Genomic DNA, 13,030 nt, shown 5'->3' with positions numbered 1-13,030 from the left:
TATACCCTTTGTGCTGGTTTATTTTAGATTGGTGTAATACGCTCTACTTGGGGCTACACATTGAGATCACTCTGAAACTGAAGCTAGTGCTAGTGCTGAGAAGAATTTCATGCTGAAAGAACATTACACCTATCCTCTGGGAGGAATTCAAGGTGTTGGCATTTGCCATTAAAGGACTAAATGGTTTGAGATCTGGTTACCTGAAATAATGCTTCTCTCTGCGCTGTACTGTCACAGCTTTGTTCTGTGAAGATGCTCAGTCTAGACAACCCCTTAGCTATAAGAAGCAGGATGTTACTGGCAGGGTATTCCCCAACTTTGCAACTCAGTCCATATTCCAGTCCACCAAAGTTTGGATTTATTAATCTTCCAAGAGTGCTATAGATCCCATCTATTTTCCCAAGTATTAGGGGAAAAGATGTGCGGAGGGCTGAAGAGTTTGGGTTTATTTTATTATCCTCATTATAGTTGCTGGTGATACTTACTGTCAAGTTCTTTTGTTTTTTGGTTTTTGCACTGTATAATTCTAATTTATGGACTTCATACCCAGAGCATGGGGTGGCCCAGACAAAGCATTTTATAAAGATAAATACATATTTATTTGAAGGTAGCATGGAGACTAACTGAGCTCCCCACTGTAGAGGAATCTCTGCTCTATCTGCATCCTCTAGACTACAAACGGGCATCTCATAGTATAGAAGAACTTCAGCAGGCCCTCTCTGGGTGAATTGCACCTTTAGTAAACACATGCTTGAATATAGAATAGGTTCTCCATAGTGACTTCATATGAAGATAGCCAATCATCCTTTTCCAATCACCAAATGCAATAAGAAAATGGCTGCTAGCAGTTAAGTCAAAGAAGGGCAAATCAGCAAAATCAAAATGCCAAAGCAGGAAATCATCATGGGTGAGAATCTTATCTCAGTTATATCACGGTAAGTCTCAAGTAACTCTATTGACTTCAGCAGAGTGATTCTCAATCTATGAGATCAGAATATAATCCAATGTGATTTTAGCTATTTGGGCTTTTCTTTTTAACTTGCTCCCTAAGCAGACCAATATTGCAATGAATAAGAAGAGATTATGGGTATATGAACTTGCATATTATAAATAATTATTTATCAAAGTAGTCAAACTCCACTGCCTGGCAATACAGTGCAATACAAAATTGTCTTACCAACATATACTGTTGTGTACTCAACCTATAATATCTTTGACAACTGAGGGAACCTATAGCAACTCCAGGAAGGAGTTTAAGTTGTGGGGGCCTTTCTACTGCCCCTTTCCAGCATAATAAATAAATAAACAGGCAAAATTCTATGTTCTCTTTTCAGTTTTCACTCAGTCTTTATTTCAGGCAAATTTAAAATGGACTTAAGTGTTTTATTCATTGGGACAAATTCAGTAGATAGCATATTTATAGCATGTGTTTTCAAATGCTTTACCAATAGTAACTATCTATTCCTTCTTTTATGAATAATCTGAATATACCATACTAAGAATAGTTTCTTCTTCAACTCTAGAAATGTGAGGCTATGCTAATTACTAATTTAAGGCAGTTGTCTATCTGCGTATGTCTCCTTCATTACAATTCTAACTACTGGCCAATTATTCTAATTCTCCTATTGTATGCACAGAACATACATGCTTTCCGCTTCTCCCACACTCTACTCCACATGCAGGTCAGTTCCACATTGATTTGATATTTATTGGAAAGTGTCCTAATTAAGCAATCAGCTGAAAGGCACAGAAAGCTGGTGTGTGATTCTGAGCAGAGTTTTCACTCATGTTTTAGAAAATCCCTTGGTGTCTGATACACAAATATGAAACTGATTAATCTGCAAGTCAGTGAGTTTTTGCAAATATTCCGGATTGGAGCAGCCTAGAGTTGATTTTTTCATGGTGGTGATTTTCTGGTGGGAATTGCTTACAATGCCAGCAAATGGGGAAACATGGTAACCATGAATATAGCAAACTGCAGAAGTTAGGCAGAGATTTTGTGGCTGCCATTCTCGATCTAGCAATCATGGACCCAAGCCTGCATTGCTTGTGCATCAACACATCCGTTGTAGCTAAAAGGAGTATGAATGCAAGTGAAACGCAGAAACAGGCTCCAAGTGTGCAGTTTTTAAAGTTCTGACTGATTTTAAATGCCCATTAAGAGTTCCACAGTTCATAGCTATGACAAAGAAGAGAAATATATTTTCAGTGTGTGAGGCAAATCCAAGACAATAACTATAAAATAAGTTAAATGCATTAAAGGTCTGATGCCCTAACCATCAAAATCTTCCAATGGCATCAGAATCTCTGTGAAATCAAACTAGTTTAAAGAAAATCTAAGAAGTTTCATTCCTTTGTTACGTAAAAGAAACAGGATTGTACAAAGACAACCAAACATGAGAGAAGAGGGACATTTTGTATTGACATGGAATTTGACAGCCGTTACACCCTAGAACTAAGAGTTGGCGCACTCCTTTGCTAGAGTAATGGCCAACATGCAACACAGTAAGAAGAAACACTAGAAACGACAATGAAATTATGTTTCCTGGCTGTCCCAGTCTTGGTTTTGCTAAGGTACAGAAAATCCTCTTGTACACAAATCTGAACTAAACCTTCTTGCAGTCTGTTGCAGCTAGACAACAAGGCCAGCCAACATTGTGCTTGTCTATTTGTTGGTCCTAATTGAAACACAATGACTATAGCATGCTTTTTTATTTTTGTGTAAAATAGGACCGATTTTAAAATAAAAGTTAAAAAAGATTGTAAAACATTCTCTCTTTTGTTTTGTGCTTTTAAATCAAGCCTTTTTAATGCAAAACACAGTTTACTTGCAGCATTCAGCCAGAAATCAAAGCATATTGTTTCATTAAAATAGCCAGCTCTGTAGGGACTGTGTGACAGAAGGAAGAAATGACAATGTAAACACGTACCTGATGCTTCTTGAGCTTTCACCTTCAGACCTGCAAAGTAACAAAAAGTAGTATTAAGAACACCATCACTTCAGCTCTTTGCATTCATAAAATAAACAGACCCTCATTTATGTTTTGCAAATGCCAGAAATACTTACTCATTTTAATGCTTTCTCTCTTTAAGTTTCATTTTATATCTCCAGTGCTTTTATACTTTCACTACCAATTAGCAATTAAAAAAAATTGGTTCTACTTAAAGTAACAAGAAATCAGTTAGGAAAAATTAAAAAGAAGATAACAGTTAAGTCAATAATAAGGACACTTAAATGTTAGCTGTCACACTCTTGAACTTTCATAAAGACCTTTTGTAAATACGCATTATCACAGATTTAGGTTCCACATTTGTAAAGTAAAAATGTCAGCTTCTGACATCCCATATTAGCAGCAGATTAGCTTTTACATTCTTTAGTCTTTTTTCAGTCTTCAGTATTAAAAGGTCATGGACAAATACATTTAGGAATCTAATCCCCAGACTTCTCAAATATTGCTCTGCTTCCAAAGAGCTATGGACTGCAAATAAAATCAACCTAAAATATGATTTTTTGAAATTGTATATATTTCTTAAATTGTGACAAAGTGAAGGAAAATATGCTCTATTGCAGTTATTTAAAGGCTACCATCATATTTTCTCTTCCATTTTATGAATCCACAATGATGCAAAACCTACTTTTCCCTCTCATGTTTGCTATTTTTAAATATGGAGATTGAATAGGATATCATTCAAACTGACAAATTTCACTTCTCTGAAGAAAAACAGAACTGGATATAGTTTTAATATTTCACGAATACGTGCAGAATCCAGAGCAGAATATATGAAATCATTTGTCTGATTCTGTCAAAAAATGCATTTGGTCTTAGCACTACAGAAGACCTAAAATATTTGCCTCTGTATCCTTGTGACGTAATGATGACAAACTTACATTTTGATTAATTAATTTGTAGTAGGGCTGTCAAGCAATTAAAAAAGTAATCACAATTAATCACACTGTTCAACAACAATAGAATACTATTTATTTAAATATTTTTGGATGTTTTTCACATTTTCAAATATATTGATTTCAATTATAATCACAGAATACAAAGTGTACAATACTCACTTTATATTTATTTTTATTACAAATATTTACATGGTAAAAACAAAAGAAACAGTATTTTTCAATCCACCTAATACAAGTACTGTAGTGCAATCTCTTTATCATGAAAGCTGAACTTACAAATGTAGAATTTTGTACAAAAAATAACTGCATTAAAAAATAAAACAATATAAAACTTTAGAGCCTACAAGTTCATTCAATCCTATTTCTTGTTCAGCCAATTGCTCAGACAAAAAAGTTTGTTTATATTTAAGGGAGATAATGCTGCCTGCTTTTTGTTCACAAAGTAACCTGAAAGTGAGAACAGGCGTTCACATGGCACTGTTGTAGCTGATGTCGCAAGATATTTACATGCCATGCGCTAAATATTCATATGTCCTTTCATGCTTCAACAACCATTCCAGAGGACTTGCCTCCATGCTGATGATGGGTTCTACTCAATAACAATCCAAAGCAGTGCAGACTGACGCATGTTCATTTTCATCATCTAAGTCAAATACCACCAACAGAAGGTTGATTTTCTTTTTTGGTGGTTAGGGTTCTGTCATTTCCGCATCGCAGTGTTGATCTTTTAAGACTTCTGAAAGCATGCTCCATATCTCGTCCCTCTCAGATTTTGGAAGGTACTTCAGATTCTTAAACCTTGGGTTGAGAGCTGTAGCTATCTTTAGAAATCTCACATTGGTACCTTCTTTGAGTTTTGTCAAATCTGCAGTGAAGTGTTCTTAAAATGAACAACATGTGCTGGGTCATCATCCGAGACTACTATAACATAAAATATATGGCAGAATGGGGGTAAAATAGAGCTGGAGACATACAATTCTCCCCCAAGGAGTTCAGTCACAAATTTAATTAACACATTATTTTTTTAATGAGCATCATCAACATGGAAGCATGTGCTCTGGAATGGTGGCTGAAACATGAAGAGGCATACAAATGTTTAGCATATCTGGCATGTAGATACCTTGCAATGCCGGCTACAAAAGTCCCATGCAAATGCCTGTTCTCACTTTCTGGTGACACTGTAAATAAGAAGAGGACAGCATTATCTCCTGTAAATGTAAACAAATTTGTTTGTCTGAGTGATTGGCTGAATGAGAAGTAGTACTGAATGGACTTGTAGGCTCTAAATCTTGAATCTTGCCCATATGCTCAGGGTTTAGCTGATTGCCATATTTGGGGTCGGGAAGGAATTTTCCTCCAGGGCAGATTGGAGAGGCCCTAGAGGTTTTTCGCCTTCCTCTGTAGCATGGGGCATGGTTGATTTGAGGGAGGCTTCTCTGCTCCTTGAAGTCTTTAAACCATGATTTAGGGACTTCAATAGCTCAGACATAGGTGAGGTTTTTCATACGAGTGGGTGGGTGAGATTCTGTGGCTGCGCTGTGCAGGAGGTCGGACTAGATGATCAGAATGGTCCCTTCTGACCTTAGTATCTATGAATCTATGACTTGTAGGCTCTAAAGATTTGCATTGTTTTGTTTTTGAGAGCAGTTATGTAACAAAAAAAATCTACATTTCTAAATTGTACTTTCATAATAAAGAGATTGCACTACAGTACTTGTATGAGATGAATTGAAAGTTACTGTTTCTTTTGTTTTTTTACAGTGCAAATATTTGTAATCAAAATAATAATATAAAGTGAGCAGTGTACAATTTGTATTCTGTGTTGTAATTGAAATCAATGTATTTGAAAATGTAGAAAACCATCCAAAAATATTTAATAAATTCCAATTGGTATTCTATTGTTTAACAGTGCGATTAAAACTGTGATTAATCATGATTAATTTTTTTAATCGTGATTAATTTTTTTTAGTTAATCGCATGAGTTAACTGCGATTAATTGACAGCCCTAATCTGTAGCTGATTTTTTTTTCTGTAGACAAAAGGGAAGAACAAAAACCATATGCCACATCCTTTGTAAGAAGCCAAATAAAATGCATGAAAGGAAACTATGACATCTGTAACCAACCTCTACAGCTTAATTGTTTTGGAATCTTTATTTAGGACTTTCAATTACCTATAGTAAGAGCTGTGCTGGGGATTGCACAAATGAACTATCATTGTGCCAACTTCCCATAAGCATATTACTGCAGTTCTACACAAAAAGAGGATGTTAACTACAGAATACAGAATGAATTTTGGTTACAGCAAGTAAATCTAACAATGCCATCACCGAATTCTAGATCAAAGTCCCATGTGAAGTAGATATAACTACCATTGTTAAATTCTGCCCCATCTCAAAAAAGATGTATAGGAATTGGAAAAGATTTGGAAAAGGGCAACAAAAATGATTAGGGGTATGGAACAGCTGCCATACGAGGAGATCAGGTTTCAGAGTAGCAGCCGTGTTAGTCTGTATTCGCAAAAAGAAAAGGAGTACTTGTGGCACCTTAGAGACTAACAAATTTATTAGAGCATAAGCTTTCGTGAGCTACAGCTCACTTCATCGGATGCATTTGGTGGAAAAAACAGAGGAGAGATTTATATACACACACACAGAGAACATGAAACAATGGGTTTATCATACACACTGTAAGGAGAGTGATCACTTAAGATAAGCCATCACCAACAGCAGGGGGGGAAGGAGGAAAACCTTTCATGGTGACAAGCAGGTAGGCTAATTCCAGCAGTTAACAAGAATATCAGAGGAACAGTGGGGGGTGGGGTGGGAGGGAGAAATACCATGGGGAAATAGTTTTACTTTGTGTAATGACTCATCCATTCCCAGTCTCTATTCAAGCCTAAGTTAATTGTATCCAGTTTGCAAATTAATTCCAATTCAGCAGTCTCTCGTTGGAGTCTGTTTTTGAAGCTTTTTTGTTGAAGTATAGCCACTCTTAGGTCTGTGATCGAGTGACCAGAGAGATTGAAGTGTTCTCCAACTGGTTTTTGAATGTTATAATTCTTGACGTCTGATTTGTGTCCATTCATTCTTTTACGTAGAGACTGTCCAGTTTGGCCAATGTACATGGCAGAGGGGCATTGCTGGCCAAACTGGACAGTCTCTACGTAAAAGAATGAATGGACACAAATCAGACGTCAAGAATTATAACATTCAAAAACCAGTTGGAGAACACTTCAATCTCTCTGGTCACTCGATCACAGACCTAAGAGTGGCTATACTTCAACAAAAAAGCTTCAAAAACAGACTCCAACGAGAGACTGCTGAATTGGAATTAATTTGCAAACTGGATACAATTAACTTAGGCTTGAATAGAGACTGGGAATGGATGAGTCATTACACAAAGTAAAACTATTTCCCCATGGTATTTCTCCCTCCCACCCCACCCCCCACTGTTCCTCTGATATTCTTGTTAACTGCTGGAATTAGCCTACCTGCTTGTCACCATGAAAGGTTTTCCTCCTTCCCCCCCCTGCTGTTGGTGATGGCTTATCTTAAGTGATCACTCTCCTTACAGTGTGTATGATAAACCCATTGTTTCATGTTCTCTGTGTGTGTGTATATAAATCTCTCCTCTGTTTTTTCCACCAAATGCATCCGATGAAGTGAGCTGTAGCTCACGAAAGCTTATGCTCTAATAAATTTGTTAGTCTCTAAGGTGCCACAAGTACTCCTTTTCTTCATACGAGGAGAGATTAATAAGACTGGGACTTTTTAGCTTGGAAAAGACGGCTAAGGGGGATATGATAGAAGTCTATAAAATCATGTCTGGTGTGGAGAAACTAAATAAGGAAGTGTTATTTATTCCTTCTCATAACACAAAAACTAAGGGTTGCCAAATGAAATTAATAGGCAGCAGGTTTAAACCAAACAAAAAGAAGTATTTTTACATAACTCACAGTCAACCTGTGGAAATCCTTGCCAGAGGATGTTATGAAGGCCAAGACTATAACAGGGTTCAAAAAAGAACTAGATAAGTTCATGGAGGATAGGTCCATCAATGGCTATTAGCCACAATGGACAGTGATGCTGTCCCTAAGCTCTGTTTGCCAGAAGCTGGGAATGGGCAACAGGGATTTCTTGATGATTACCTGTTCTGTTCATTCCCTCTGGGGCACTTGGCATTGGCCACTGTCAGAAGACAGGATACTGGGCTAGATGGACCTTTGGTCAGATCCAGAATGGCCATTCTTATGTTCTTATGAGTAATGAATTATTGAGGAGTACATATTCTAATTATTACATGATTATAGGCAGAATTGGTAGTGGAGCCTATAGTCCAGTTTATATGACACATTCCATTATAAGACCCTGTTTTCAGTTGTTTATAAGTTTTACCAAACATTAACTGTTCAAACTGAAATTTTCCATGTTGGGTTTCTGCCTAAGGCTGAATTGCTTTTGGAAAGTTTCAGCTAATATGGTTCAGTTGTTTCTGAACACAAAATTAGTCAAAATAACCTATATTAAGTATATACAGAAGACCCTTAACTTAATAACAAGTTAAAAAAATTCTCACAACCATTTAGTTGAGAAGCTCTAGTGACTTCAAATGTTAGAACAAGGGCTTTAAATTTGGAAGGAGGATTGCTGTGCTGTCAGGGATATTCCTTATGCCATCCCTATGAAAATATGTCCAAATTTGGCCAAGTTATGAGGTTTTCAAATCTCAGTTGGCACACTTTCAGTAGAGACTTCTTAGACTTTGGCAGCTAAATTCTCTGAAGAGCTGCCCTGTGCATGCTTCAGGCTGGGGCTGCAGGAGAGGTAGAGGGAAAGGGGACAGGAGCCAGGGTGTTCAGGGGGTGGAGAGCCACAAAAAGGCAGGAGGCAGAGCATTGGGGCGCAGGCACAGGGAGGAGGAGAGAGGGTGGGGTCAGAGTGGAGGCCCAGAGGCAGAAGGGGTCTGTAGCAAGTAGAGTACACTCCGCTCCAGAATCTGGAATTGAATCCAGGAGTCCTGCATTTCTACATTTCTCTGCTGTCAGCAAATAGTTGTGAAACCCACTTGTAAATAGTGCCTCTCATCCTCATCTTGAGCCTGGTCCACAGAAGATAATAGCCTTCTACTGCTACTAGTTATGCTATTAGCTCAAGGATTAGAGGTCTGTGCTATTGATCAAAAGGTCAAAACTCTGATGATGATCCAGGTTTGGGAGTGGGAGGGGTAAGGAATGGGTTGTCAATATGGTTAAAAAAAATCAGAATTTCTGGTTCAGTTTTCTTTTTAAACACACTTGGGAAATTGCACCCCAAATTTTATGTTAAAGGAATGTTAAAGTTGCAAATTCAAGAACTGATGTTAGGAAATTCCAGACTTAAGGTTGCCTGTGCAACTTTACAGGGAAGGATGTTGGTTATCAAAAAGAAAAGGAGTACTTGTGGCACCTTAGAGACTAACAAATTTATTTGAGCATAAGCTTTCGTGAGTTACAGCTCACTTCATCGGATGCATTCAGTGGAAAATACAGTGGGGAGATTTATATACACACACAGAGAACATGAAACAATGGGTTTTATCATACACACTGTAAGGAGAGTGATCACTTAAGATGAGCCATCACCAGCAGCGGGGGGGGGGGGGGGGGGGAAGGAGGAAAACCTTTCATGGTGACAAGCAAGGTAGGCTATTTCCAGCAGTTAACAAGAACATCTGAGGAACCGTGGGGGGTGGGGTGGGGTAGGGGGGAAAAATAGTTTTACTTTGTGTAATGACTCATCCATTCCCAGTCTCTATTCAAGCCTAAGTTAATTGTATCCAGTTTGCAAATTAATTCCAATTCAGCAGTCTCTCGCTGGAGTCTGTTTTTGAAGTTTTTTTTGTTGAAAAAACCCTCAGATCTGTAATCAAGTGACCGGAGAGATTGAAGTGTTCTCCGACTGGTTTTTGAATGTTACAATTCTTGATGTCTGATTTGTGTCCATTTATTCTATTACATAGAGACTGTCCAGTTTGACCAATGTACATGGCAGAGGGGCATTGCTGGCTACAAGCCGTCAGGAACAGTATCCCCAATAAGAAAAGGAGTACTTGTGGCACCTTAGAGACTAACAAATTTATTAGAGCATAAGCTTTCGTGAGCTACAGCTCACTGAAGTGAGCTGTAGCTCACGAAAGCTTATGCTCTAATAAATTTGTTAGTCTCTAAGGTGCCACAAGTACTCCTTTTCTTTTTGCAAATACAGACTAACACGGCTGCTACTCTGAAACCTGTCAGTACCCCAATAATGTCATGGTGGCTGAACTTTGTTACTTTGTCCTCACCCATAACTATTTCACATTTGGGGACAATGTATACCTTCAAATCAGCGGCACTGCGATGGGTACCCCCATGGCCCCACAGTATGCCAACATTTTTATGGCTGACTTAGAACAACGCTTCCTCAGCTCTTGTCCCCTAATGCTCCTACTCTACTTGCGCTACATTGATGACATCTTCATCATCTGGACCAATGGAAAATAAGCCCTTGAGGAATTTCACCATGATTTCAACAATTTCCATCCCACCATCAATCTCAACCTGGACCAGTCCACACAAGAGATCCACTTCCTGGACACTACGGTGCTAATAAGCGATGGTCACATAAACACCACCTTATATTGGAAACCTACTGACTGCTATTCCTACCTACATGCCTCTAGCTTTCATCCAGATCACACCACACAATTCATTGTCTACAGCCAAGTTCTACGATATAACCGCATTTGCTCCAACCCTTCAGACAGAGACAAACACCTACAAGATCTCTATCATGCATTCTTACACTACAATACGCACCTGCTGAAGTGAAGAAACAGATTAACAGAGCCAGAAGAGTACCCAGAAGTCATCTACTACCGGACAGGCCCAACAAAGAAAATAACAGAACACCACTAGCCATCACCTTCAGCCCCCAACTAAAACCTCTCCAATGCATCATCAAGGATCTACAACCTATCCCGAAGGACGACCCATCACTCTCACAGATCTTGAGAGACAGGCCAGTCCTTGCTTACACACATTCCCCCAACCTGAGGCAAATACTCACCAGCAACCACACACCACACAACAGAACCACTAACCCAGGAACCTATCCTTGCAACAAAGCCCGTTGCCAACTCTGTCCACATATCTATTCAGGGGACACCATCATAGGGCCTAATCACATCAGCCACACTATCAGAGGCTCATTCACCTGTGCATCTGCCAATGTGATATATGCCATCATGTGCCAGCACTGCCCCTCTGCCATGTACATTGGTCAAACTGGACAGTCTCTACGTAAAAGAATAAATGGACACAATTCAGATGTCAAGAATTATAACATTCAAAAACCAGCCGGAGAACATTTCAATCTCTCCGGTCACTCGATTACAGACCTGAGAGTGGCTATCCTTCAACAAAAAAACTTCAAAAACAGACTCCAGCAAGAGACTGCTGAATTGGAATTAATTTGCAAACTGGATACAATTAACTTAGGCTTGAATAGAGACTGGGAATGGATGAGTCATTACACAAAGTAAAACTATTTCCCCATGTTATTTCTCCCCCCAACCCTACCCTCCACTGGTCCTCAGACGTTCTTGTTAACTGTTGGAAATGGCTTACCTTGCTTGTCACCATGAAAGGTTTTCCTCCTCCCTCCCCCCCCGCTGGTGATGGCTCATTTTAAGTGATCACTCTCCTTACAGTGTGTATTGTAAAACCCATTGTTTCATGTTCTCTGTGTGTGTATATAAATCTCCCCACTGTATTTTCCATCGAATGCATCCGATGAAGTGAGCTGTAGCTCACGAAAGCTTATGCTCAAATAAATTTGTTAGTCTCTAAGGTGCCACAAGTACTTCTTTTCTTTTTGCGAATACAGACTAACACGGCTGCTACTCTGAACGTTATCAAAAACTAATACATATTATAACACAAAATATTTCATACCTCCTGTAAGCAAGTGACCTTTTGGATGAAAAGAGGAATGGACTGTATCTAAAACCTGTTTAGAAAAATACATAATCTCCAAGGGGAATATGAAACAATATCCTAGAGGTGAGGGAAAGCTTTGGCTAAGAAAAAGCCAAGAGATTTTTACCACATTGGGAAACAAGTAGCTTTCAAGATTCTATAACTAACTAAAGTTTAGTGTCTTATTGTCAGGATCTTTTTGTAGATATTGTCAGGTGTTGAAGGTCTTTTTGCCTTCTGTTTTCTCTATTTTAACTTCCAATAAATGTCAGTTTGGCTTTATCTGAGCTGAATCAGATCTAGATGTTCTTTTTTGGGCAGGCAGTGGCTGGGACTTTGAACAACATTATTGCTGTTCTTTTACATAGTCTCTTGGCACAAAAGAGATTTGCCAGAAAATGCACCCTGGTCATTGAGAGGGCTGTGATTAGTGCTCTGAATACAGACCAAGAAGTGATCTCCAGATATGGAATAGCTGTAAAAAGAGCACAGATAGCTGAGTGTATTGACAGGCAGGGTCACAAACTTTTCAATGCAAAATTACATAAATTAATGCTCTGGAGAATACTGCTGCCTTAAGCAAAGTAAGGAATGCTACTACCAGAAATAAAAATGTAGTAAAATCCAAACCACAAAATATAATTAAACTATTCCAAGGAGATGTAAATAACACACAAAACTTGTGAACAGGTAGTCACCTTCCTAGAAAGTCTGGATAAAATTTCATTGCAAACATCTCCTTTTAAAAATTATTGAAAATATTTCTGGGTGTCCTCATTCTCCAGTTAACAAGAGGATGCTATGCTTAGTGGTATCTTTCAGCACTAAAAGGTGGTAGTTTACTGTAGTATTTGGTGTCAGTCACAAGCATAACATCATCTCCTATAAAAGGCATTAGTGAAGAACAATCCTGACCTTTGTAAATGCCTGAGTTCTAAAGTGTCAGTGATATTATGTAGTCCTATTTACGGCATATAAAGTTAATCCTACTGTATACAAAGATAATTTTTTTTTTCCACAGAAGGAACATGAAGAGTGGAGCAACCCTACATATCTACAAATCAATGGCAGTCAGTTAAATTAATATGAATTGACCCTTGCCATAGATCAGTTCACATTAATGAA

The 13,030-nt window shown here is 38.3% G+C and overlaps 1 protein-coding gene across 8 annotated transcripts in view; it reads right to left on the bottom strand.

Annotated features, from left to right (window-relative positions):
* The window catches only part of IQSEC1 (IQ motif and Sec7 domain ArfGEF 1), a 711,560-nt gene that overhangs the window by 503,299 nt on the left and 195,231 nt on the right, over positions 1 to 13,030 (bottom strand). For all 8 annotated transcript variants that reach the window (XM_043518057.1, XM_038409151.2, XM_038409166.2 and 5 more), the window contains exon 2: positions 2,931 to 2,960. In XM_043518057.1, the coding sequence (XP_043373992.1) occupies positions 2,931 to 2,960 (30 nt within the window). The remainder of the gene's footprint in view (positions 1 to 2,930; positions 2,961 to 13,030) is intronic.

This window comes from Dermochelys coriacea, chromosome 7 (genome assembly GCF_009764565.3).
Source record: "Dermochelys coriacea isolate rDerCor1 chromosome 7, rDerCor1.pri.v4, whole genome shotgun sequence".
Lineage (NCBI taxonomy): Eukaryota > Metazoa > Chordata > Testudines > Dermochelyidae > Dermochelys > Dermochelys coriacea.
The sequence above is the reverse complement of the archived record's forward strand: the minus strand, read 5'-3'. Positions and strand labels throughout refer to the sequence as shown.